This window comes from Etheostoma cragini, chromosome 7, assembly GCF_013103735.1.
Source record: "Etheostoma cragini isolate CJK2018 chromosome 7, CSU_Ecrag_1.0, whole genome shotgun sequence".
Classification (NCBI taxonomy): Eukaryota; Metazoa; Chordata; class Actinopteri; order Perciformes; family Percidae; genus Etheostoma; species Etheostoma cragini.
The window spans coordinates 11,173,326-11,201,305 of record NC_048413.1 but is presented as its reverse complement, the minus strand read 5'-3'; the positions used below and the strand labels follow the sequence as shown (position 1 = coordinate 11,201,305).

Below are 27,980 nucleotides of genomic sequence, written 5' to 3'. Positions count from 1 at the left end.
AGTTTTATTGTTTAGTTAGGTAATCCAGTTTGTCCATTCTCCTGTGGAAGAAGCATCCCTGTTGAGCCAGTGTTCATTCCCTTCGCTGATTGAACGGTATTTTCCTGTTGATCTCACAGCAAGAAAGCCAACCCTATTTGTTTAGTGCTTTTCAAAAAGTTTCACAGTGCTTTACAGGAGAAGGGAAAGACCAGATAAAACAAAGTTTACAATCAACAAAAAATAAGGGTGTTAAACAATGAAAGTGAGTTTTATTATGCTACGTAGACAGAAAGTTATTTAACTCATTGTTCATTCCCAGAACCTGATGGCCGACGGCCTCTGGACAGAGAAGCTGGGTTTTTGAGTGACACAGATGATGACCTGACAGACTCCCAGAAGACCAGTAAACACTCCGAGGTCTACTCTGCCACTCTGCCCAGTATAGACTCTGCAATGAGCTCCTGGGACAGCTCAGGGTTTGATGCAGGCTACAGTAGCCAAGGTGAGGTCCACTGGATGCTCGCTGTTTACAAATCACCAATGTATCCGTCTTTCCTCTAATGAGGTCAGCGGATTTCTTTCAGGGACATATCTTCACAAAGCAACCGATTTATTGCTCAATCCGAACGAGTGGCGACGCACAAAGCACAGGAGCCAAACCAGTTCTAGCTCTGCTGGCCTAGTTCACCACGCAGCGCTGTATGATGGGAGGTTCACTGAGGATGAGTGGGATAAGATACCTGGGTAAGTGCACAGGGCCTGCATTTTCCTTCCTGTTAATATCTCATTTAACTTCAATGCAGCTGTAAGTGTCTTTGATTTCACAGTAATTTATTTTTTATTTTTTTAAAGAACAGTCTGTGTACCAGCAGTGGTGGAAAGTAACTGATTGCATTTATTTAAGAAGTGGACTTGTTTTGTTTTCTTCGGCACTACATTTCAGAAGGAAATATTTAAATGTTCTTAGCAGTGCCTTGTCATGTTTCAGAGGTCTATGAGTTGTAAATTTCACGTCTTCCCTTATTTCATTCAAATAACAGTTTGATGCTTAAAGAGGTAAATGTTTTCTATATTTTACTATTAAAGCATTTATTACAGAACATTTTTTACATTGTTGCATTGGTACTGTCACCAAAGTAAAGGATCTGAGTACTTTTCCACCACTGTGTACAGTTTCTTCTTTTTTTCCTTTTTGGCTTCAGTGCACTGTCTGAATAAGTTTTTCATTTTGTGCCTGTATGCTTTCATGGTTTGTGGATTTCCAAAACTGTCCTTTTTTTTTTTTCTTCTTCTTTCTCAGGTATTCTCTCTCTCATCTGCTTTACTAAATGCCCACGAGCTCTTTGCTGTTTCACATAGATGCATCTTTTTCTGTCACCCCTTGTCCGCAACCAAAAACAAAAAGCACCTAAAGCGCCCAAGGATGCATCAGCCTTATCTGTCTCATCCCGCTTGACTTTTTTTGGGAAACCTTTGTGTCACGTTTTCAATTTTCTGCTTTTTTAGGGGGAGGGCAGGCAACCTTACTTTTGTGAAATTGACTCTTTTAAAGGCTCTAACTAATCTAGCAGACTCCTCAGCGTTTGCCACAAGTGAGAATTTTACAGTAAATTCAATCAATTTGGTCCAGAGAGATTTTCAAAGGGATTCTCCAGCAAGCAGCCCAAAAACTGCATTTCCTATGCTGCCTTTTGTAAGCGGCACCGGCCTGGAGACCTGCAGGGCTCCTCTCATGTTCTGGTTCCTGCGTTGTCATAGATTCGTCAGCCCCCCTCGTTGCCATGGAACCCTGAACCAGGAAGATAGCCTCTGGTCCCAGGCTCTGCAGGACCTCGAGACCTGTGGCCAGTCGGAGATTCTCAGGGAGCTGGAGGTAGGCCCGCCTGTCACTCCCCCCCCCCCCCCCCCCCCCCCCCCCCCCCCCCCCCCCCCCCCCCCCCCTCCCCCCCCACCCCACTCCAGTTTCCTCTCCTCCATCTGCTTTGTCGCACTAATGTATTCATAGACTTGTGTCAGCCTAAATAACTATGCCAGATGATAATCGCAAGAGTGTATAATCTGTTATTAAATCTGACAAGGCGGGTTGGGCACCTGATGCCATACTGACCCAGGACAGCTTTACGCAATGCTTTGGCCTCTTATCAGGCTCTGTGCACACTTTATGAGAGAAATATAAATTGTGCTGTTGAAATGGAAGTCCTTTTTTCTTTTTTCTCTTTCAGGCATCCATGACAGGTAGCGCTTTCAGTCTGTACCTTGAGGAAACAAAGACCAACGACGACTCAATGTTTCATTCTGAAATTAGTCCCATTAAGAGGGAGAGGATGCAAGGCGAGTCTAGGAACAAAAGCAACCTCAACATGTCGACTGGCGCCAGCAACGATATTTTGTCCTCTGTCACTCTGGCACTGCACAAGGTAGATCTGTAAGGGAATTTCACATTAGAACATTCTTTTTCTAAACAAACGACGGATTCACATTAAGGAAACATCGGTAATGCTTTAGATTACAGCCCACAAATTACAGTTTAATTATGTTGTACTTGAGGAATATCAATGAAGTACTTACTTGCTATCCACAAAGATTTAGGAGGGACCTAGAATTAAACTAAGCAGTATTTAAAGGAACCAACAGGCTTAACCTGCAAGTCATTTTACAATAACTCATGAAAGGAGCGAAACAGGTGGCAACAACAAAAAGTCAGTATTTGTCCTGTCATATCTAATATGATGTGATGAAAAAGCATGCCTTCTTATCATCAAAGTTATCCTACAGCAGATCTTAAAACCACATAACTGGGCGCATGGGCGGCTTGCCTGGTGGAGCAAGCGCCCATGTGCAGAGGCTCAGTCCTTGACGTGGGGGCCGAAGGTTCGGTGTCAGCCTCTGGCCCTTTGCTGCATGTTGTTCCCCCTCTCTCTCCCCTTTCAGCTCTAGGCTGTCTTTCCGACAATAAGGGCATGAAAAAGCCAACAAAATAATCTTTTAAAAAAAAGCATCACTGTTCCTCAGTATTTTATCATTTTAAATACATACAATTTTTTTTAGAGACGGCTATAAAGGCAAAGCTGTTTTGATCCCTTGCAACTATAATGAAAATAAAATAAATATAAAGTAATAAAATGTATTATTTACGAAAGTGGGTTTATACCCCGTTTAACCTGATATGACTGTATGCTGTAATTGTTAAGAAGGTACTCAGTAATTCAAACACGGTTACTCCGTTATTATCTATCCTCTTTCCCCATTCCATTGCAATGACACATACATAAGTATTTTATTGATACCCAAATGTACTGTATAATTATACCGTAATCTAAAGAATTATGGAAACATTTATGTAAAAATGCAATCATTAACACACAGCTTTATGAACATGGTATTAACAACCATGTCTTGAGGGAATCTGCCCATTATAAAGTTCACACCTGCATGCTTTCTTTATCCTTCACTTGACCCACTGTGCATGTCAGTAAGTGGACCCGGTTGATATGTTGATGTGTTTGTATACAACACAAACACACAAGACTCATTATACAACATTCCCTCAGCAGATTCACATGCTGTGACCCCAGTCTGAGCCTGTGTACTCGCGGAGACTCCTTGTTTGATGTGCTTCCGTGCATCTCTCCATGCGGTGTCTGACGGAATGAATGACTGGGCTGAAACTGGGGCAGTAATAACGGTCCTGGAATGTGGAAATTAAAAATGTTTTGAGTTGACACATCTTACATGATCTCATGGAAAGTCATCCGAAGTGCCAGCAGTAAAGCTGTTTAATGTCAAATCTCATGACCTTGTTATAGTGTGTGTCTAAACCCAAAGAGAAACAGATGACAGAGACATGTGGCTGTGAAAACATTAACTGTTTAGTATATACAGAGTGTGGACACAATAAAAGAAACCTGTACAATGCTGTGACAATAGTTGTGCGACAAGGTGTATGCATAAGTTTGTGATACAACATATCTGGTTACACCTTATATTTTATAGATTATTATAGCTTTATTTTGTCCACCCCATGGGGTTTCATGTGACCCCATGTTAAAGGTATAGTTTAACACTAGGGAATGTTCTGATTCTTTCTTTTCAAAGGTTAGATTAAAAGATAAATACTCATCCGTCTGTTGAATATGAAACTGCAACCAGCACCTGAGTAAGGCTAGCGGTTTCTGCCTATTTCCAATCTTAATGCTAAGCTAGAGGCTAACTGTCTTCTGGCTCCAGCTTCATATTGAACAGTATTATAAGACAGATATGAGCATGGTATCCAGCTTCTCATCCCGCTCTGTTTTTTTTTCTGGTTTATTTGGCACGGAGAGTTACACTGACTGTAGTTGTACAATGTCTTCTGACACTTGCGCTTAGTAATCTCCACTTGGCTTTGACATACTTTAAGTTTTTTTCAATAGTCTGTTTAAAAACTGGATTCTATTGAGTGGGTTATTACTCTGATCGAGTGTTTTTGGACTTTAACTCATGCTGGGAACTAAAAGTCAGAATATCTGGTTGTCCGCTAAAATTACGTTTGACCTTCATTTTCAAAATTTGCTCAAAAAATACTAAACTGCTGGAGTTTTTACATAAAAGCTTATGCGTGAAAGCCTCTGAATATGTGCATTGCTAAACAATCTGTGTAACTCTGAGGTATCACGTGTTTGCAGGTGACTGTGAGGAAGGACGTTGAGAGCCATGACTTTGGTTTCAGTGTATCCGACGGGCTCCTGGAGAAAGGGGTTTATGTCAACATGATCCGCCCTGATGGCCCTGCTGACCAAGCAGGGTTAAAACCTTTTGACCGCATTCTTCAGGTACTGTTTTAAAGAAGGAAAAAAAAAGGTTTGAAGAGATAGCTTGTTTTGCTTTCTGGCGAGAGTTAGATAACAAAATCAAAACCGCACTCATGTCTAGATTGGCATCCATCTTCTCCTCTCTCCACAACTATACAGCACTATCGCATTCCATAATTGTCTTCTCCCATCTTCACTTTGCATTATTCTATCATTTATTCTAGCAAGACATAACTGCAAGCCTTAAAAGAATAACATCAGTCTTTACAGTCATCACATATTAAATCAACACCATTGTGTAGCACTTGATTTTACTAAAAAACTAATTATGGTTTAAGAGCCATTGTCTGTAAATGTGCTAATATTTTTTATAAAATCCCATTCATAATCCCATTTGTATCCAGTGGTGTCATAAAGGTTCAGACCCTTTACTTAACTAAATTTACTAATACCACTATGTAAAAAATACTCTAGTAACATTTTCAATGCAGGACTTTTCCTAAAGTAAAAGTACGTAAGTATCCGCAGGGAAAAAGCTACTTACAGTATAAAAAGTAGAAGTACTCATGCAGAAAAACCCTCACATTTTAGAAACCGTAAACAATCCAAACAGTTCTGTCAATCAACTACATGTTTGAATCCGCTAATCATTTCAGTTGTACTTGTAGGCCTATATTGTTGGGTTGTTTAATTTTACAATACAAATAAACTACACCTGTTTGTAAAGTATCTAGTAACGAAAGCTGTCAGATTAATATAGTGCTGTAAAAAGCAACGTAACCGTAAAAAAAATAGGTTTGTTACCAGTTGTGGAAAGTAACTGAGCACATTTACTCAAGTACTGTACTTAAATACATTTTGGAGGCAAATATTGTACTTTTTACTTCACTACACTTATATGATAGCTTTAGTTACTATACTCTGCAGATTTGGACTATAGATTAGTGCACAGCAGTAGATAAAGTAATTGAAAATACCTCAATCTTTACCATCTGCAACATTAAAGTGGTACTTGCATTCATTTATCAATGATTATAATCCAGTAATATAATTGATAAATATTGTTCTGAAATGGGACATTCTGCATTGAATGCAAGACTTTTACTTTTAAGACTATTTTACAATGTAACATTGATAGTTTTACTTAAGTAAAAAAATCTGAATACTTCTTTTTCTACATCGGTTTGTCACATAGCCCTTTTATATGGAGGACTTTGATTGTCCTACCTGTGTGGGACAGCAGTAAAACCATTTCTAAACAGTCAAGCCCACAGCTGGTGGTCGTGATGTTACATATTTTTGTATGCTAAAAACTTCACTAAAATCAAATTAAACTCCCCAATAAAGCAGTTGGCACCTTTCCCAGCATGTCAAACTATGCGTTTTAAACAAATATCATGTAGTGGCATGATGAATTATTTCTTTGATTGTAATCTTCCAGGTGAACCGTGTGAGGACCAGGGACTTGGACTGTTGTCTAACTGTGCCCCTAATTACAGAGGCTGGAGATAGCCTGGACTTGGTCATTAGCAGGAATCCACTGGCAGCGGCAGACACTGGGCTGCCCGACGACTCTGACGACCCCTCAAACTCACTGTTCTGCTTTCCCGAGCACAGGACCAACAGCATCGCCCTGTGACCACAAAGACTTTTTGAAACACTGGGACCACACATATGTTGTGCACAGTTACGTTTGTCACATAGTACCTCTCGGACAGATCTTCACACTCACTCACGACATCTTCACAGAAACAGCCACTCTCATCGCACAAAGTGCACGTGTTCACTACTGCCACTTTTAGTCACTGTGTTCACATGATGCAGTTCAGAGGAGACTCTGGCTTCAGGGCAAGCCCCCTCCCCTTTCCTCTCCAGAGGAAAAGCCACATGGTGAGTTATATAACAGGGGGAGTCATTGCTTCTGACTGAGCCAGGATGTCAACACACACGCCTCAGCTCTAGAGAGAGTCAAATGCTGCACATACACGCACTGCTACATATACCATCTTTGCTCTGATGAGCTTCATGTTACAAGTGAAAGCACATTTTCCACAATCTTTCTTTTGTTGTTGCATTTTTTTTTTACATGCATATAAAACACAAACACACACATTGACATGCAGGGTGTGAGTGGACTCGAGGTCCAAAGGCACATCGTGTTTATTTGAGTTATTTCAGCTACGACTTGGCTCACTGCCCTCGTTTCCAGTCCCTCCTTCTCCCTGCCCGCCCCAGAGAAGGGACAGTGCCTCCAAATAGACAGAATGCTCTCTAATACGTTCCATGTATCATTTGCTGAATTTGAATTCCCCTTACATCTTGATACCAAGAATTCTTGTGAAGACACTCCGCCCTTTCTGAATGGCTCCAGAGACACTCCAGTGTTCAGAGATATATGTTTTGTTTTTTGTTCCTGTCTTGATGACTCAGCCCCACGTTTACAAAGAGCTTTTCAGTTTCACATTCTGCACACATTTTTTCTAACACTGCATTTGCACATTAGGCACATTTTTTGATCTATTTCTTAAAAACTCAGTTTCACTTTTTTTTCCACTTTCACTGTGTGAATCTGCGTCTCAGTATGTGGCATTACACCAGAATGACTTATGGGAGGATCAAATGCTTTTTCCATTTTCAGTGATTTCTTTTTTGTTTTCACTCAACATCTGACTGGATTACTGTCCCCCTCTGAAGTAACTGGGTAACCTACCGGTATCTGTAAGCATGTCAGGTATGCACTGGGTTTGTCATGCAAGTAACTCGTCCCTATAATAAAACCGTATTGGATTCCTCTGTTTTCTCCAACAGGATCTTCGTGACAGGCCTCCTTCCCCTTTTTTTATCATAACTACATGTTTTTATAAAGCTTTTGTGCCACAAATCTGACCTGCTGATCCAGCTGCCTCTCTGGGAATATATGTTGGTTTCATTTGTTGGCTAATATAAAGATTTTGTGAGATAGTGTGACTGCCCCTTTTAGACTGATTCATCCAACTTTTTTTAAATCTGATTTCATGTCTTGCATTAAATGTTATGTTGCATACAGATGCCTATTTTGTAAGGTTTTATATTAATTTATTGTATTGTACCTTTTATTTTGCTGAACAATGTATCATGGGTGTGCAGTGTTTTGTTTTTATTAACCGTATATGCACATACAGTATATTATCTTTCTGTAAGCTGTGATACTGAATGTGGCTGCTCATTGGTTAATTTCCGCATCCTCCCTGAATACGTCTGGAATCGTTTCAAAGGAAATGGAAAGATTTATTGATATATTATTTTTGTTATTTAATTTATTAACTAAAACATTTCTTTTACAAGAATAAAGTTCATGAAACCATAGTTAATTTGGATCTGGTTTCTCATGTGTTTAATTTCTCTATAGCTAAACAACACTAATCCTATACTGTAAATACAAAAAATTACAATATCCTGTTATTTACCATCATTAAGAGGAAAATTACACAATATTAGCTGTTTTGGAAGTCAACTAAACTGCAACACTTGCTTATAATCAGTTTGGGACACAGTTTCAAGTGCAGTTGACAGTGGTGCTCATCAAAGAATGGGCGCAGACAGAGTCTAACTGTCCACCCTTGTTTAAAGCCAAAATTCTTAAAAACATGCTGAGAACAAATGTGTCTTATTTCTTCTATGAAGGCGTGCAAAAAATCATTTATTTTCACCAGAATTGTTTCAAAATATTTTTATGTTCAGAAAGTGAGCTTCAAACACTAAATATGAGCCTCTCACTTGACCTCTTCCCAGTAATAAATCTGCAAGTTCCAAAATTTGCTTACTCATGCACACAACACTTATGTTGACAATCCAGGTGACGTGAATTAAAGTCTTTGGGAGTTCAGTGCGTCAGGGGCTTCGGCTGGACAGTGGGGCACCAGAGACGTGCCCATATAAGCAAGTGCCATCTTTGGGCCGTGGGAGAGATGGCAATGCAGTTCCCACCTGCTGGGGAGCGTTAGATTGTTGGAGGGACTGACACCCAGAAAAAAAATATAGGCCCAATGTCAAACCAGGTGGAAACTCACTAAGGTTAGCATCAGTGTTATCTGCTCAATGCAGGACTTTTACATACATTTAGCTATTTCAAGGATGGAATCAAAATGTATTGTGATCTGTATAAGTAGCACTTACTCAAAATAATCAGTATTGATGAAGGTTAGAGGAGGGGCAGCTAAGTAGATGATCACATGAATAAAAATAATACTTAACAATGTTTGATTAGGATATAAAATTGTACCCGGCAGCCTTCTCTAAACCAATGATTAGATGCTGTTCACACACATACATATTGCTTGTAGTTAAGTCAACTGAAAGTTAAGAACTGCAATGATATCTAGATTAGCGTCAGGACCTGTATTTCTATGAAGAGAGATAACATGATACTGTGCAGAAATGCAGTCTCTCAATCATCTGTGCGGTGTTGTTCTCATCTCCTTTTACAAAGCAACTCTTCCAACAGGCAATCATGACTTTATGGTGAGAATAAAACATCACCAAAACACTTTACAGTCCACTTGTGCAGTTTGATATAGCTGAATGATTCAGGTACCAATAAAATGGTAAGTGGTTCCTACTGGTAGGTATATAACAGCCAGACAGCAGGGGACGTGAGCAGAGGTTAAACTCTAGCTCGCTGCATAGGCCAATTGTTACTCCTTTGTTCCCCATAGGCTTATTTTGTTCCCCTGTACCTACAAAGGTTAAGTACTAGTAGAAACTGGTAAGTATGTTTTTGGTACCTGGTTTATAGAAAAAAATTACACTGTCAATCATGGGCTGTATTATAGAGGTTTTTTTTTACATGTCAATCATGTCACTTAACAATTTCAATCACAATTAAATGCGAGGTGGACATTTCTCCACTTTACAGGAATGATGATCTATAAATGCTTAAGAGGCGTTCATATTAAGATATTAAAAGAATTATTGAGACGTAAAATCCAAAGAAAAAATATGTTTATTTGTAATCTATATAGAAATGATGCAATGTGCATCTCAAAAGGGGACAACTGTGAGACAAAAATACTTTGGTACACATGAATCTCCAAGATTTTAACAGACAAAGCAGCTTGGTATTGTGGTGGCTCCTGCACATGTTTTAGATTTTGTATCCAACTGTGCAATTTGATGGATTTTTGAACATTATTCTAAATTTGATGGTGCATTTTGAGCGAGCACAGAATGCCAATGCTTCAGTGAATATTGCACACTGAAAAATGTAATCCTGGCTCACAATGTAATCAATATTTAGAAACAAATTGCTTTTTTTGAGTTTTCAGCAAAAATAATTTATCAGTGATGGTTTTTTATGTCATGTACAGTATAAAATTGTTACAAAAGGCATATGTGATTTACAAACAATTCAAATTCTACAATACAAATGCCTAAACCGATCACTAAAAACTAGAATCCAGTGGTAGTTCTGCATAGCATGTCTGCTTCTGTAATGAGCACGATGGAGAGTTGTCAGGATACTTAGAAAAAGTAATGTTTTTAGTTTAAAGTGATGTTCTCACAGATCCTTCTAAATATATATTGATGTCAGATTTCTATTCTAATTTGTTATCATCTTAGCAAGAAGACAAATAGATGCTGTATACCAAAGTTTACAATATCAAAAAAAGTTAGAAGCTAAAAATATATTTCTTCCTGAAATGTGTTGCAAATGCAACTACCTTGCAACAATAAAAACAAATACTACAATAAAGGTGAAATTACATAAAGTGCAAAAAGAGGTTTCAAAAAATGCACTGGGACTGACTATAGAAGTCACACAGGCTGTGTACAAATACTCTAAAAATGCCACTTCCCTTTTCTCCTTATTTCCTCTTCCTTAGCTGTTTTTTTTTATCTCATTCTGTTTTTGAGGATGGATAGATCTTCTTATGAATGCATTTCTCACAGTATTTGGCCAACGCCTTGTTCAACTTGTAATTTAAAGGATGTAAAGCAAGTTTAACTCTATTCACTGCATATTGCCACTTAAAATGCTGTGTTTACTCTGAGAGACGTGGGTGGCTCACTTCCGCTTCTAGCGAGGTACATTCATTTTAACTGCAGGGATGAACAACAACAACAACAACAACAACAACAACAAAATTAGAGGTTAGCTTGGGCAACGAGACTGCCACAATCGTGAGGATGTTTAGTTTTCTTATACGCGGTTAATTACTTGTTTAGTTTACCAAATTTATGTGAAGTGAGAATTTAATCTTTTCTTCTATTACACCCAAAAAAAGCTAATTCCTTATCTCGTCTCTGGAATCAACAGAAATGTAGTAAACAATGAACTTTTTCTATCTCAAAAAGTGCCTAAACTGAGATCAGTGCCAACTACAGAAACAACAAATGTAATCAACAATATCAATATAGTAAAAAATAAAAAAACAATTAGAGAATAAAACATTACAACAATAATATATAACTCTCTTCATATAAATCAAACCAGGGTATCTCTAATGTGAATATAATGGATGATGCAAATCTACTATTATCAAAGTTAGCAAATATGATAATAATACAGAAAGCACATTAATCTTTTTCCTCTCACAGAGAGTGCTCACATAGTTGTTTCTACAATGGTGTGGGTGGGCTTGATCAAGCCATTGTTACTGCTTGGGTCCAGGGGCTGTGTCAACTCGTTGCCCTTCAAGTTGTACTCTTTTGGGCGAGAGCTCACGCCTGACTTCGCTGGGGCTGCCACTGCTTTGATCCTCTGAGGGAAGGAGATGAGAGATTAGGCTAATGATCATCACAAACTGGGGCAGTTTAGGGCTCAAAGTGACAACTATCAAATTGAAAATGGCAAACATAATTCAACTTGTATCACATCTGTATTCCTGCATGTATAAACAAAATTCAAAACATTCCTTTAAAAGCACTAAAGGATTGAGCTCACCTCAATCAGGGATCCCTCAGACTGTAAGATCTTGATGACCATCACCATGGGAATACACATCATGGAGGACAGGGCCATTAACCAGCCCAAACCGATGGCCCAGTCCGGGTACTCATACACCTTGTTATAGGTCAAGGGCTTGTACTTGACCAAGGAGAAGACAAAGCAGCCCTGGAAAACAAACACACTGTTCTTTTAGTACACCCCTATGACCTTCAACATTTAACTGTCAACATGTCGTCAACAATATCTCATCTAATACCATAAAGCGTCACTCCAAAAGCTGGCACTTATTTCTCACCATGCAGAGGACAGGAGTAATTATGGTCCAGCTCCATTTCATCCACGCGTTTGGTCTGTAGCCAATCATATCCTCAACGCCATCGTAGAAATTATCAACTCCTTTCCAACACAAAGAGAATGAAGAATAACATGAGTGATAGCATGTGTGTGTTTGTGTGTGTGTGTGTGTCAGCAAAGTTACAAAGTTAATTGATACTGTACATAAGGTATCATTAGTGTTATTTTTTGTTATTTCATAGTCTATATCCATGAAGTTCCACTTCTGGGATTGTTCAGGTGCTGCCGGAAATTCCGACTAAAACAACCTTTGAACGTACACGTTTGACCCAAACAAGTTCCTTCCCAAGGCTGTACTGCAAAGGCCAAGATGATTGTGATTAAATGCCAATTAACCATCCTCTCTCCCATCCCAGAATGCTGTGTGAACTAGTCAGACCCCCTACCACAGCACTGTGGTCTGGCAATGCGAGACAAGTTATCACAGATTGACCTTCATTTTCGAAAGGAGCATGTTTATGGGCCCTTATCTCTCGTTGTCTTCCCTAAACTGCCCCACCCCCCACCCTCTTCTGGGTCATGTACCACAAAATGTATATAGTATAAACAGTCTAAGCTTTGTCAGGTATACTGTAGCTAGCTTACTAGGTCATCAGGTATCCTTCCTAAGTGTTTCTTGTGGTAATCTGTGTTCTTTTTGGTGTGGTGTGTGTGCTATGCTTTAAAGGGGCCTGATGTTTGTTGTTATGTTCCTATGTACATGTTAACAATATGTTATTTTTTCTGTTTTTAGTTTTTTTTAACAAAAAGGGACTAAGGGACTACAGATGAATGCAAAGTACAGCAGCTAGTAATGTCGCTTTTGATGCTTATACAGTAGCATCTGTTGTAAAAAAAAACTATACAACTATAAGTAAAATAATAAAACAGCTTGTGAAAGTCTAGGACACTGGTTCAAACTTGATTTTATTTGTGTAGGAGAGATTCTTTTTTCGTAATTTGTTAATCTGTAAAAGATCCTAAAATTGAATGTTTTTAAATTACATTACATTTTGATGACTACATCAGCAACGATTACAACTAAAGAATGAAAGAAGCTTGTTTATTTGAAATCATTTTGCAGTTAGGCAACCTGCACTTTACCAAGCAGCCCTTTGTTTTTGTTTGTATCTGCAATACTGGAGGCCATTTTCTGGTAAAACTTAAGGGACAACTGAATGGGAAAATTATTTAAATTTACACAAGGATTGTTCAGTAATGGGGGGTTAGTCCTGTCATGGTGTTACTGCCTGGGAACATTTTGATAGTGGTAGTGACAGTGTTGGATGGAGACCAGCTGGATGGAGACCAGTTTGAAACAGTCGTTAGGGGTAGGAAAGAGAAATTAAATATTGGGGTTGTTGTGAGCTGCTTGACCTGAGTTTTGCAGAGTTACTTGGGGAAATATTCTTAGCCTCACATTCACAAAAATATATGTAAAGTGGTTTGGCAGATGCATTTTTTATTGCCATTAACAGAATCCGATGGCTTCACAATAATATTGTTTATCATAGGAAGATGCTGCATTGCTTTCACTCCAATTCTTTTCTTTTTTAAGTCTCCTTTCATTGATCATGGAGGATGTAATCTGGTGGGATGAAACCCTGGATAGCCAATCACAATCTAGCAGGGGATAAACACTATTCCCACCCGCATTTACTACGCCTCTGCATGCAGTTAAAGTTGTTTACTACTGCCACGGGAGGAACCACAAGGACTTCTTGGTTTACCGCCAACAAGATTGTTTCTTCTTTTTTCCCTCAACTCTTCAGGACCATTACTTTGAAAAACAACACACACGACAACAGCAATCACATAAATTCGTTTCCACTTACCATAAACCCAGGCTACAGCAATGCATTCAAAGAATGCAACCCACAAAAGGCACACACCACTGGCTGCATAGTAGTCAAAGAGTTGAAACACATACATGCCACCCTGGAAAGAGAAAAAAGGAAAGCCACATTAATTACCTCTCTGATGTGTGTGGAACAAAATCAAAGTGATAGAAGTGGGTATTAAAGCAGAGTGTGGGTGTGTGTGTATATGGGGGGTGAGGGGTGTTGTAGGCGGCATACAAGAATGCTGGCACCGCACCAATAGAAGCAGAGTTCAACAGGTGCTGAGACGCCATTGAAGCACAGTTAACTGCTAAACGGAAAACGGCATTCCGAATTGTTCCACTCAGACACAGGATGTGAGTGGTAAATGTGGTAGGAAGCCATATTTGGTCGTAACAATGAGGCAGCCAACAGGCAAGTGGAAAGTCTGTGGCGTTATCTCTGCTGTTGATCCAAACACACAGACTCTCTTTTCCTTCTCAACAGGATAAGCAGTAGAAGTAAGAGTGCAGAGGCTCCAGTGAAGTGACTGTTGGTGAACTTACTTTTGTTACCATGGCAAGTCCCAAGAGATAGCTCATGAAACACATCACAGCTATAAAGATCTCCCGTCGGTAACCCTTCCTGAGGATGGCCGGATATAGATCCACAATAGAGGTGATCTGTCCTTCCACTTCAACAAACTGTGGGGACAAAAGCAACTATTGAGAACTCGGGGGGGAAAAAAATGTCTCTTTATGTGTGCATGCAGCTCTTGTTTTTCTTCTACAAACCAGTGATTAGAGAATGAGAGCTGTCTTTGTTGCGCAGTAATGAGAATTTAAACAGGGGTGCACTGGTTTGTTGCTACCAAGACAACAAAACAACAGTGAATCACTGTCTCTGTCTCTCTCTTGCTTCCCTGTGTCTCTGCATTGCCTCATAATGTCATAACAAAATAATGAAATTGTTCCTATTGACGAAGAACATGCTTCTTTGTTACATCAATAACCAAACAAAAACTCCTTACATAACAGTGGCATGTATGTGTGAGCGATGTTAACAATATATAGCATTCAGGACTTTAATCTGCATGAAATGTATGGTCAAGAAATAGACCCACACACACTGTAACTGGCAACATTTCTTTGGAAATAGCCGCATGAGTATTTACACGTATTCAAATTTAGAGCATCGGCCTGAACTTGCAATTGGGGGAGATAAGTAGCAGGTCATGTGCAGGACTGAGTTAGCACAGGAGTAGAATTACACTTGGAGGCAGGAAATGTGATATGGCTGGCCAATCCCTCTTGTGCACACTTGTGTTGTCTACTTAGATTATCTTGTCTGCTCCTATCAAAGCTAGATGGCTTGCTTACAAAATATTATGATGGCTTCTACTAACTAAATGTTTTGCATTTAACATCTGTCAACTTCTAAAAACGTAATATGAGGAATTACAGGGCATTAAAAGGACTCAAAGTGTGGTTGTGATAGTAACATCCCTTTGTGGGAACAAGCTGCCTTTCTTGTCTGTTAGTAATCGGATACCTTGGAGACATGAGATGTGGATCAGAGAGACACTAAAAGGGTTTTACACATTGTGGCTGGCAGAAGGCAAATAACCCATGAGACCTGGAAGGTGTCTGTGGGAATTAACAGGCAGTTCATCAACAAACAATTCTGTATATGGCTTGGCACCACATTGATTGGGAAAATACTGACCTGGCTGTCAAGGCCCAGAAGCAGCAGCATGATAAAGAAGAGGACGGCCCAGAGGGTTGGCAGCGGCATCATGGACACAGCTTTAGGGTAGGCAATGAAGGCCAAGCCAGGACCTGGAGGGAGAACATAGTGGGGTGGGGGAGAAGGAGCGGAGAACAGAATTAATGTTTCTATCTGAGTTCAGCTTGGACGACATTTCGGGATTGGAAAAATGTTATAAAGATTGAGCTAGAGAGGCTTCGCGGGGTATGGCACTGCCAATAATGTATATAATCTGATGTGTCCGACAACTGAAAGACATTGGGTGAAGTCCATGAGATTGAGTGTTAATTCTTTGTTGTCTCTATGTGTTAAGTGTCTATAATGAAATAATGTTTTGTCATGCTCTAGTGTCCTGTATGTGTTAACTTGTGTATGTGTCTCTTTATACTGTACATTCCACTTAACTGCCTATACTGTATATAACATACCCAGACCATTCAATGCACATATTATTCAATGGGTTCTGTTTATACTGTACACATGACAGCTGATGTCACATATAACTAATATGAAAGTGCTAAAAGCAAATAACACTAATCTGCATTTTTGGTACTTACTTTGTGCCATGACAATAAAGAGGAATTTAATCTAAACAAAGCAGATGAGGCTTGTAGGCAAGCCATGAACCATATCAACAGGATATAGTTAGAGCATGAGGCACAAAGTCAGCAATCACATACATTTCTGTTTCATTTAAACAGCTGAGCAAAATGTAAGTTATTTCTACAAATGCTTTAATTTATGAATTTTGGTTCTGTGTCTTCATGTATGAAGGAATATCTTGTATCTATACGCTAAAACACCATCACAGACTTGCTGTCATTGCTTTACAATTATAGTTGGATTTCAAATGATTATATTCAAGTTGCAGTCTTAAATAAAGCAAGAGTTTAATCTTAAAATGAACAGAGCGAGCATGCTGAAAGAAGATGCATCTCCTTCAAAGTCCACATAGAGTATAAAAGAAGGCAGAAACAGAACCAGTGGCATCCACCTCAGGAGATCCACAGCTTGTTAACAGAACTGGGCTAACAATGCAGTGCTACTGGTCAGAAATATCAATTCTGGTTGACAGCGCACAATATACAGTAAAGTACATACAGCATGGTGCCGATCTTCTTGGAAATGTCCCCTGGTCAAAAAGGTTTAAAGCTACTAAATGACATGAGCAAGTTGAATGTGGGACGTGAGGACACCTGGTGCCATTGAACACTTGTAGTTATGATGAGGAGCTCTTTGACACCGCAGGTCATTGTGTAGCTAAAACATACAGCACCAGTGCAATGCAATCTGTTCTCAGAAAAGGGGGAACAGATTTCACACAGAAGTAACAATTCTGTTTCTTTGAGGCTTTTAATTCAAGGAGTGTGCAATTGCCGATACCTCTACATTTCAGCATCATCGTTTCCGAGACTTTAATAAACTACTTGAACTACTATTTTTCCTTCATTTCGTTTTGATAAGTTTCCAATTGTCTTTTTTTGTGTTTGGCAACAGCACCCACCATCACTGCTGCCATCACCTTGACCCTCGTACCTGACTCTGCCACATCGGCAATGTCCACCCCTTGTTCTTGTGCCATGAAGCCCAGGACGGAAAATATTGCGAAGCCAGACACAAAACTGGTACCGCTGTTGAGGCCTCCCAGCAGCAAACAGTCCCTATGTCACACATATGTCATGGAGGTTGTTAATCAACACAGACGGAACCGAAGTTCCCATTTTCTTTTCACGCAACCGTCTCTGACACGAGTTGCTGTCACTACTGCAGTCTCTCACCCCCCTTCCCCCTCCCCCTCCCAGTGGAAACACAGCTCACCTGTAGCAATTGTATTTGTATTTGTTGTAGCTCCCCAGTGATGTCATGGCTCCCAGGCAAATGGCGTAAGAGAAGAAAATCTGGGTCCCCGCATCAATCCACACCTGAGAAAACAGAGGAACAGTTGGATTTCACAGTGTTTTCCAGAACAGATGAGGTCAACCTCTAACCTCGTATCTAACCTCGTGACAGTATCTCAGTCCGTAGGGCGTTGGGTTGGGAACCGGAGGGTCACTGGTTCAAGTCCCCCTTTGGCCCAAAGTAAAGCATGTGGACAGGTAGCTGAGAGATGCCAGTTTACCTCCTGTGCACTGCCAATGTGCTCTTGAGCAAGGCACTAAACCCCCCTCAACTGCTCATGGCGCTCCTCCAGCACTGGCAGCCCACTCACTCTGACATCTTCCCATTAGTGCAAAAATAGGTCCTAATGTGTGTATTTCAGGCCTGTGTGTAATAAAAACACAGTGTAAATTGTAATTTCCCCATAGGGGATCAATAAAGAGTATAAAAAAATAAAACCTGTTTTCAGCTAAAAACAAATAAGTGATTGTTTACATCGTGAAGACAAAAATGTTATTACCTCTGCCAAGGAGGTTATGTTTTCAGTCTGATTTGTCAATCCAGTTTTTTTATTTGTCTCATGACAAATTGAACACGGTTCAATTTCAGTGAAATTTAATCTCATCAGCTCCTTCAATTTGTGTGTCCTGACACCAGTGCGTCAGGTCCTTGTCTTCTTTCAGGTAGGCCTTCTGTGATAACCCCACAGCAGTGTCGTCAGCAAACTTGATGACGGTGTTGGAGTCAAAAGTGACCACATAGTCGTGTGTATACAGGGAGTACAGCAGGGGATTCAAAACACAGCCTTGGGGTGCTCCGTTGTTAAGGATGAGGGTGGAAGAAGTTTCTCCGACAACGCTCGCCTGTAGAAAACTCTGGTTTTAAATCTTGAACTGTAGTCAATGAACAGCAATCTCACATAGCTTCCTTTCTTTTTCAAGTAAGATAGAGGATGATGTGTGCTATGGCCTTGTTTTCTTGGGCACAGGAAGATGGTGGAATTTTTGAAGCATGTGAGTATGACAGACAGAGCCAGTGACAGGTTGAATACCATTGTGAACACTGGTGCTGGTAGATGAATTTTGGACAGAGCCAAGCAAGCCGTTTCCAGTTTTCATTCTAAGCTAACCAGCTGCTAGGTGTAGTTCCATAATTTTAACGTACAGACTATCAATCAATCCATTTTTATTTGTCATGTGAAACTGTGCGAGGTACAATTCCAGTGAAATGTTATCCGATTAGCTCCTTAAACTTGTGCATGATTCATCATAAAGCAGAATGTGGCTGCCAGACTGCCACACGGAAAAAGAGTCACCAGATTGTCGGTGTTCCTTTCCACCTTGCTTGCCTCTGTTGCAGAGATGGAGTTGGTCACAGAGATGGTCTTGCTTGTCCACATAGTCGGACAAGTGGATCTTAGCCATAGGTCATCATAACCAATAGCCATCTTCACCTTTTCCTCTGTGTTAACGCTATTGTTTACAATTGAAAACCTCAAGAGGCCAGGCTAGCAGCGTGAGCAGGAAGTTAGAAGAATTGGCATGAGATGATGAGCGACTCATAGCAAAACAGCCTTATGTAAACCGTACAAAGCAACACTAATATTTGTAATGATTCTCAGACATGAGAGTGGTATGAATCTTGTCATATAACTCTCAGCAAGAAAGCAAATAAGTGTGTTTCCTAAAGAGTCAAACTATTCCTTTAGTACCTGGACACAGAAATGTGAAACATATGAAGGGCAGTGATTAAAGTAGCAAACTATTACAGAAAATAAGGAGACAATCCTACCTCTGGGTCTTGTAGGCGGGTCAGGTTAGGGTAAAGGTAGAATTTGATCCCTTCAGATGCCCCAGGCAGGGTCACTCCACGCACCAGAAGCACAATCAGCATCACAAATGGGAAAGTTGCTGTTATGTACACCACCTAGACAGGACAAGGAATTATTAGCGAAAATACAGAGCAACAGTTATAGACGTATGACTCATTGCCATTGAGCTATAATAGGATAAACACAATTTCCTTTTAATTACTAATTTTGAACTTTCTTTTCTCCAGGACAAAAGATGCATTGTTTCTCTAATTTCCCAATATTTTAACAGAGAAAAAGTAGGTTAGGTCTGGGAACAGTAATGCCTACTACCTACAGAAGTCACAAAGTGGGTGAATGAGTGCATGCCTAATAGTACGTTACACAGCACAATAGCTTCTCACTTTCTGAATTGCTATCTGGTTAAAGACTAAGGATGGTCATTTTAATGCACACTAATCCCAACAATGAATTGTGCATTATACATGGAAATAAACCCACAGGAAGTCCTTAATAGAGTTAATAATTTTCTTCACAGAGCTCCTCCTGTCGGCTGGGGCCCAGTTTCTGTCCCGCTAACAGAAACAAAGAAAGGACCAAGGTGCGGCAGTCAACTGCTTAGAGCCGACAGTGAGTCTGGCCAACAAGAAACTTCCAGGACAGGGCAGACACTTGTGTCTCTAAATCAACCAAATGAAGTGCTTTCCTAGCATGTGGCTTTTCTCTGAGCAACAGTGTTTTGTCACTGACTTGTCAGGGTAAAAAAAATAAAATAAAAGCCTAACAGCATCCAGGCCACAAAATAAGTAGAGGATATGTCTACGCCTCCAGCACTCACTTTCCCAGTGGTCTTAACTCCCTTCCAGATGCAGAAGAAGCAGACAACCCACACTGCTAGGAGACACAGGGCCAGGTCCCACTTCAGGGGCCCTATGTCCTCAATCCCAGTGGAGATGCTCAGTACGTTGCGTCTGCAGAGGATACAGAGGCACAGAACAGGTTAATGGCAGTTGTGGGACTTGAAATAGAAGAGGTTATCTTGTACATTTTCAAACACACGAACTTTCCTGGTTGTGTGAAAACTCGAGACAATGATAGGTACAAAAAAAAGTGGAAATCAAACCACATGACTTGGCCTTTACTCTGGCATGTCCAGAGCCTGTAGATACTAAAATGGTGACCTGCCTACTTGGAAAAGCTTTGAGGCTTAAACATTTAGGTGTCTAATGGTGCATAAACACTTGTAGTTTGGATGAATTGTCATCAACTTTAAACATATAAGAAATTACATTTTGAAGAGCTGCTTTTAACGTGTGAAAGGTGCTGTACAAATGAAGTTAAGATAGATATAAACTGGCAGAACAAACGTAAACTGTGCATTTTTGTAAGAATTGTGCCTATTTAAACATATTTACACAAGCAAGATGCAGCTGAGGCAGGGCTACTTTAGTATATTCATGTGACTGTTTGTGTGTGTGTTAGGCAGGCCCTCAGTAAATACTCACTCCCAGAACTCGGTGACAGGGGAGGTAAAGTTGGTCATGTTGGCTGCTAGCCATAGGGTTTTGTTCTTGCGGACTGTGTCCTCTATACAGTATTCGGTGTTCCAGGGCTGGTTGCATTTAGACCAGGGGAGTTCCGGCTGAAAGCACTGAAACAGGTAGTAGAGTCCCCAGGCCAAGATCACAATGTAATAGATGTTTAGTAGAGATACGATCACGACAGAGGCATAGCCAATACCTGGAGAGAAGGGAGGAAAGAAGGCAGATTTTCAGCTCAAGATATTATCCAAGACAGAATTGTGATTTCAATATATTTTATTATTAAGACTTTGTTATGTTTCTGGGCACCTGATGAATGTAAGTCCAATAATCCCTCCACTAAGTCCTGAGGGAAATATTTTTCACTCTTTAGCTGCTAAATGCTCCACTATGTTCCCCAGCCAGACACTGACTTTGTCTGTTGGTGGATTTTAAGAGCTTTGTCCCTTAAAAAAAGGTTGTAGATTAATTGTTGTTAAAAAATAATGATACAAACCGTTACATTAGCTGAAAATATATTTTTTGGGCCTTTAATAGTTTAACTTCTTGCCTTGCTCCACACGTCAGAGATACGTTTTGTGGTCGGAGTTGCAACTTTCAGTCAGAGAGGGCAGCAAAACACAGATTTTTAGCCTGGAGCTAAATAACTTAAATGAAGACTTTAAAAGCCTGCTTTCACAAACATAAATAACAACAAACTCTTTATAAAACTAAAGAGGGGAAAGCTTGACTCTGCTATCTAGTGTTTTTACATCCTTAGTGTTTAAACACTATTTTAAGATGACTTTGCTACAAACCTGGACACAGAAATCCGCGGTACTCTTCCACTGCTCAAGAGTATTTTTAAACTCATCATCTCTGTTGCCCCCAATGTCTTGTTTCCACATACCAAATGCAAACTGACAGACAAGTCAATGCTGTGACAGGTGTGTGTGTGTACGTGCGTATGTTTGTGTGGACTCCAATGAGTGCTGGAGTGCAGGGAGTAAAGTCATGAATTTCACTGTGTGATAAAAACACATGAGGGCGGGGGGGTGTGATAGTGGAGACCATCAGCAGCTGCTAGAGATCCGATGAAGCACAGCTTCCTCTCTTTTCAAGTCATATCCCGTATGTGATCATGAGTAAGGGTGTCACGCCAGCAGCTGAAGGTTGGGTACCTCAATGCTTGTCCACAGCTGTCACTCAAATGTAGGAAGAAGAAGCAACGAGAGGCCCTTAAGTGTCTTAAAGTATCAGTATGTTATTGGTGATCTCACGTCAAACGACCTCTGAGAGAACCCGACCCTGTCAACACCGTCACAGAAGACTTACAGTATTTATAACATCGTACAAGCTAAGACAAAACAAGTGGATGCACACTGTCAACAAAAAATACAGACCTGCTGCATGAGACCATTGCAACTTAATGTTTTTTTTGCCAATCTGTTTCCTTGGCAATCAATCCATTACACACAAAATATTCAATCTAAGGATGATTTTATGTTTTGGAGCTCCTTCAAGCATGTGTACACAAAAAAAAAATCCTGAGTCAAGTTACTAACCCAGTTTCAGGCCATATTTGCTTTTTTTGGGGTGGTTATTTACTAAAGAAGAAGTTAAGTAAAAATACTGCACTTAAGTGAGAGAGACTTGCAAAACTTCCTAGACTGGGGAACATTGTTCGGGGTATTTCATGTCAAAGACATGAAAACATTTGAATGATGCATCTGCTGCGTCTTGTCCATTTACAATAGTATACACCTGACTGTTTAAAAAAAGTTTATTTTTAGGAGGGGTAGATGTCGTCCTAAATGTTTGTTTGTGTTTTTTTCAACTGTTTTGGAGATAATCCAAACTTGGATGAATTGTTCAGAGCGAAGACAGATTGTGTGTAGAACTAACTGTTACGTTTTTTTTAAACTAACATGTCGCATGTTGTCCTTTGCGCTTTGGAATGTAGTGTAATATGTTTTAAGGTAAAAAAATAAAACTGTAAAAAGCTTGTTTTGTCTAAAGTTAATGAAAACATACAGTTTTTGGATTAATTTACAAACCAACAGAAATTTAAATATGACATAGTTACTGGGTCAAAATAAGCATCTACTAGATTGGCGGAAAAACCCAATGAAAATAATATACACTAAATAACACTAAACTGCATTGGTTTTTTTGCTCATGGGTACCGGGTCAGTGCTAGATTGACATACATTTGTATGTTAATTAATTTACAACTTTTTGGATTATTTTGTTAGGGCTTTTTTATTAGATAGTTTAGACAGATAACAAAGGGGGGAGAGAGAGAAGAGACAACATGAAGCAAAGGGCCGCAGGTCGGCTACAAAGGACTCAGCCTATACGGGGCGCACACTCTGCCAAGTGAGCTGGAGGTCGCCCCAACCCAGTATTTGGTGTGTGGTGTTTGTATATGTGTATTTATGTTTGCCTAAATGAATATCCTAGCACAATCTTCCTATTGGTTGCCGGGCTGAGGTAGGAAGAGCTAACCTTGTCACAGAGACTGGGGGAGTTTACAAAGGAGAAGAAGAATACAAAGCGAGGGTTAGAGTTCAGGACGAAAGACATAAGTAATGCGTTATATTACTGCGTTACAGCAAAAAGGAATACACTACTGTAATTGCGTTACTTCTGTGTAATGTCGTTTACATAACACAAAGCAGCCTAAGTGCCTGAAACATGCTGCATCTTATTTGCTTGGACTGACCAGTGAAGATGGGGCAGAGCTTGGCCCAGCAGGTGATCCCTCCTTCAGAGGTGTACTGGCCCAGTGCGACCTCCAGGAAGAACACAGGCAGGCCACCCCCAAACAGGAAGATGAAGTAAGGGATGAGAAACGCACCTGGGTAATGGATAGAGGAAGTAAGACATCTTCTAAGGACGATCCCCACCCACCTATGTTTTTTTTTTGGCCCCAATATGTTGTGTTTCTTTTGCCTACCTCCACCATTTTTATAACAAAGGTAAGGAAAGCGCCAGACGTTTCCTAATCCAACAAAGCCTCCGGCTACGGACAGGACAAAGTCGAGCTTACTGGCCCACTTCTCTCTCTGAGGAGCCTTGCCTTCAGCCTCGTCCTCAGGCCGTGTGCCTGGGCTCTTCCCCGGCGAAGGTTTCAGGGTGTCCTTGTGAAAATCCTTTAAGCATTGGAATTTCTCTTTTTGTGCCATGCTGTGGACAGCAAAAATGAAAAGGGACACATAAGATGTAGAGATACAAAGAGAAAGAGAGAGAGACAGGATGGGCATGAAAAACACAGATAAGGAGGAGCATTATGGGGCTAATGCTGTTGTCCGATTGTGTTACAGCGTGCTGTGTAACCACTAAATACATGCTATACGGTACTATCTTGTTAATCTTGCTAATCTGAAAAGCTGATGCACGGAGGTCATTCAGGCTAGAGAAATGTTTGAGTAGCTGATTGAAACAGACAGCGAGATTCCAACCATTAACAAAGAATATCCACTCTGTTTCTTTATCTTTCTCAATCAATCTGTAGAAACAAACATCTGTATTTCAAATGCATGCTGCAAGCTATACTATAACTATATATAGTTATAATATCACCCACGCTGAAAGACAAGCACCTTGGCGTCAGTATGAGCACATTCTGCTGTTCACGTAGCTCTGTGTTTTCCAACTTTACTCTGAGTTTCAGGGAGTATTTTGCTGCTCGGAGGGGGGCACATTGTCACTGGAGGAAGAGGAAGGGAATGTTTGGATACAATACATGATTGAAGTAAAGTTTCTCTTTGCTTTCTTTTATGTTACCGTATCAGCAAAAAATCACTCCTCCGTAATCCAAATTTAGAGAAGAAGATATCCCTATGCATTCCCAAAGCCCTGGCTGCTCTCAAGATGATGTAACAGCTTAAGTACACTTGGGCATTTACACTGTAAAGCATCTTTCCAAGAAAGACTGAAGTATTCTATTTCCCATTGAGCCCGAGAGATGAGAAAAGAAACCCTAATAGGACAGGAATAAGTCCCGAGACATGCCAAGACTGGATGGGCGTTAAACTCCCAGCTGACACATAAAAAAGAGCAACAAGGGGACAATGAGAAAGCTATAATTCATTGTAATATATGAGATTGATTGTAAAACTAGTGAGAAAAGCTTCCTCTTATTTTAGGGCATTTAAACAATATTGGGCAATATCAAATACTTCCCCTTAACTATTACAGGCCCAAAGATACATTTAAACTGCATGATTGTTGAAAGCTTCGATAAAAAACAAGTTATACAGACAAGTGTAAAGTCTGTGGGAAAAGTGGGAAACTGTGGGACATAGAAAAATGGACAACTGTGTCTCTTCACTTAACGCTTGAACAACAACAACTCCTCCATCCCCCCATGTGTGCTCAATGTGTCCCATCATTTTATAGGATTGCTCTCTTCCTGTTATGCATGACAAGTCAACTTGAACAGCTTTCCATTCTCAAACCTCCTTACATAACTGGATCCATTCTTGCCCACTTTGTTTCTCATCCTGTTTTTCTCTCTCTCTCTCTCTCTCTCTCGCTACATCTTTCCCCCGTTTCCCCTCATCTGCTTAGCGTATGCTTTCACCTGCCTGCATGGTTTTAGGAGGCTGTCTGCCTGCCAGATAAGACTTAAGACCAACTGTCCTAGGGATTTAAACCAGACACATGCGCTATTAACCTTTTTTTTTAAATCCGCACAATATTATTACTGCCTAAATCCTCATTGATGTCAACGAGAATCACACAAGACAACACTATAATGTATTTGCAGGTCTTTCTCTATTCATCAAACCTTTAAACACACAAATAGACTCCTGTGATATCCACCAAAGCATTACACCCGTCTGTATTATAAATCCATTCATGCAGAACATTTTGACTTAACACATGCAGACCCTGAAAAAGTTTAGAAAACTTACATTTCCTTCATGGCTGCGACTATGTATAGAGTCCTCTCTCTCAGCTGTCACCATTCCTCTGTACTGAATGCCTTTATGCCAACACGGCCCACAAGTAGTTGAGCTGACAGCAGGGCCCGCCCCTTGGCTAAAGACAATTAAATCCAAAGTGGAGATTGGACGCAGCTTCGCTGTGACAGACAACTCAGGTACCAACATGGGAAACTGTAAATTTCCACTTACCACAACTCCCTCCCCACATACATACACACAGCCAAGTAACCCCACACACACACACACACACATATTCATGTTGGAGACACAGTGGACAAGTCAGAGGCTGGTCTAAACCCGGGGGTTGGCCTTGAATTATGATCTTGAACAAATGGATGAACTGAAGGCAGCATTCAGAGTTTTAGTTGGGGGTTTTTCTTCTTTTTTCTGTTTCATAACAAGCCCCAATAACATCACCATGCCACTCCCAAACATCTTTGTGTGAAAACTATTTTTATTCACGCGTATGCTGTGATAATTCTTGGTATGCAGAACATTTAGAATCACTGGCCCTCCATTCTTTCATAAGAAGTGGTTTGTTATCTGTGAAATGTAAACGAGTACAGTATCCGCTTATAACAGCTCCTAATAAGGTAAAGTGTCTCTCCCTGCTCGTCAATGAGTCTGTTTAGGTACCATTCACCGCTTAGCTCAGACCTCACAATGGCTGGACAAATGCTGGCATGCACTTGTCAATTAAAAACTGAAAGAAAGCCTGTATCAAATCAAACAGTTCCCATTATGATGTTGTTCATTACTTATAGCTCACAGACAGTTACTGTTGAATAACAACATGCTGTCAACCTGGATCTGTATTATCTTTTTTAAATTGCAAATAGGCCTACACTTTTCAGTCTACCACCTCCAAACTAGTGCTTTATTTAGTTATTTCTCTTGTATTGTCTTCTAAAATTGGATCTGAGTTTCAGCTTTACCATTGTTTTAATCAGATATATTGCAAGTGAGGAGCAGACAATCAATCTCCTAATTTAGCATTAAGAGTATATTTGTCTACAGGTAAATTCATTTTTAAACATGCTTTAAGTTTAAATACAATGGAAACGCTACACACTTGTTCACATCATGAACTAATTTCACACTAAAATATTGAACCACTAACTGAGAAAGTAAAACTTATTGTGAATATTAATAAAGCACCAACATTTCATCACCGACCGTTAAAAAAATGTCCTTTAGGATTTATCCTGGTGATTGAATGAATTGGTGTTATAAGTGCCATAACTTGACCAGATGACCTGTGGGTGGGGAGGGTGAGTGCAACTGGCATCAACACGCACACGCGCACACACACACACACACACACACACACACACACACACACACAAAGCCGGGCTGAGCCTGAAGGCATCACAGCAGCCCTCCAAAAAATTATCAAAGAGAATCGAGGAACAGTCTTATCAGCTATAAACACAGGAGTCCGGGTTCAAAGGGCAAAGCTCCGGGTTTTATTTATAACCAAAACAATATATGCTTGAGATGTTTTTTCAAAGCAGGGTGAAAACGCCAGGACTTTTTTTTTTTCTTCTTTTTTATAGCGGAATAACGACAGCAGCATGTCAACGAAAAAAGAATCAGTCTAATATATCAGAGAATAAAATGAATAAGCGTGCCTTTTACATCAAAATACGGTGACAAATGATAGTCAACATATTTAAAAAAAAAAATGGTATCTTAAAAACAGACAGCTTAAAAGCAGATAACTATAGGTCGATAAAAACATTAAGCATCTTACTGACTGACACGTAAGGAAGATGACGAAATACCTCTCGTCGTAATAGGCAGCCTGTTGTTCCTTGTTTTTGTAGCGTATAAGTTTAAAGTGAAACTATATCATCTATTTTTCTGAGAGACCATTGTTTCTATCCGCTTGTGCGCGTTTGGTTAAATATCAGTTTGAGTGGAAAATCACCAGCTTCTCCATGCAACAACTTCTTAAAGCGACAGCCTCCCTCCGTCCGCGCTTCACCTGAGTCTCTATGCATTACAGGTTTTTTTGCGTTGCTATGAAAACATTTTCAATACTTTAAAGAATTGTCTTAAACTCTTAACGCACCAACACACATACAACACACAACTGAGAAATCGGCTAACTTTATGCTCATAAGCACACATTGTACAGTAAACTAATACACATTTTTAAAATACAATAACACTCTACAAAAACACTGCAAACGTC

The 27,980-nt window shown here is 40.0% G+C and overlaps 2 protein-coding genes and 1 long non-coding RNA gene across 10 annotated transcripts in view; 1 reads left to right on the top strand and 2 right to left on the bottom strand.

Annotated features, from left to right (window-relative positions):
• Positions 1-22,803, top strand: part of LOC117947434 (glutamate receptor-interacting protein 2-like) — a 43,960-nt gene extending 21,157 nt beyond the window's left edge. For 4 of the 6 annotated variants that reach the window (XM_034876352.1, XM_034876351.1, XM_034876354.1 and 1 more), the window contains exons 19-24: positions 302-484; positions 567-726; positions 1,741-1,855; positions 2,205-2,399; positions 4,647-4,793; positions 6,214-8,125. In XM_034876352.1, coding sequence (XP_034732243.1) covers positions 302-484; positions 567-726; positions 1,741-1,855; positions 2,205-2,399; positions 4,647-4,793; positions 6,214-6,411 — 998 coding nt within the window. In that variant the 3' untranslated portion in view covers positions 6,412-8,125. Of the gene's footprint in view, positions 1-301; positions 485-566; positions 727-1,282; positions 1,550-1,740; positions 1,856-2,204; positions 2,400-4,646; positions 4,794-6,213; positions 8,126-22,791 lie in introns of those variants that run through there. The other 2 variants (XR_004657239.1, XM_034876355.1) reach the window with 2 other exon arrangements.
• Positions 1-27,980, bottom strand: part of LOC117947508 — a 1,113,976-nt gene that overhangs the window by 1,057,806 nt on the left and 28,190 nt on the right. The gene's annotated exons all lie outside the window — the stretch shown is intronic.
• On the bottom strand, positions 9,736-27,780 carry LOC117947456 (sodium- and chloride-dependent taurine transporter-like). 3 transcript variants are annotated; one of them, XM_034876404.1, is made up of 14 exons: positions 27,568-27,780; positions 23,788-24,017; positions 23,554-23,688; positions 20,814-21,048; positions 20,147-20,279; positions 19,290-19,424; positions 17,439-17,542; positions 17,157-17,281; positions 15,579-15,691; positions 14,420-14,557; positions 13,869-13,971; positions 11,996-12,096; positions 11,695-11,865; positions 9,736-11,511 (listed from the first exon to the last, which is right to left on the bottom strand). In XM_034876404.1, exons 2-14 carry the CDS (start codon positions 24,014-24,016, stop codon positions 11,356-11,358), a joined length of 1,878 nt encoding a protein of 625 aa, XP_034732295.1. In that variant the 5' UTR covers position 24,017; positions 27,568-27,780; the 3' UTR covers positions 9,736-11,355. The 3 variants fall into 3 exon arrangements, with proteins under 3 accessions (XP_034732295.1, XP_034732296.1, XP_034732294.1); XM_034876405.1 differs by having other exon boundaries at positions 27,545-27,673; XM_034876403.1 differs by lacking the exon at positions 27,568-27,780 and adding an exon at positions 25,751-25,914.

Coding starts and splice junctions, on each gene's coding strand:
- LOC117947456 (XM_034876403.1), bottom strand. Junction 17,282..17,438: donor TACAAATACAATTGCTACAG/GTGAGCTGTGTT, acceptor TGTGTGACATAG/GGACTGTTTGCTGCTGGGAG. Junction 15,692..17,156: donor TGCCGATGTGGCAGAGTCAG/GTACGAGGGTCA, acceptor TTCTCCCTCCAG/GTCCTGGCTTGGCCTTCATT.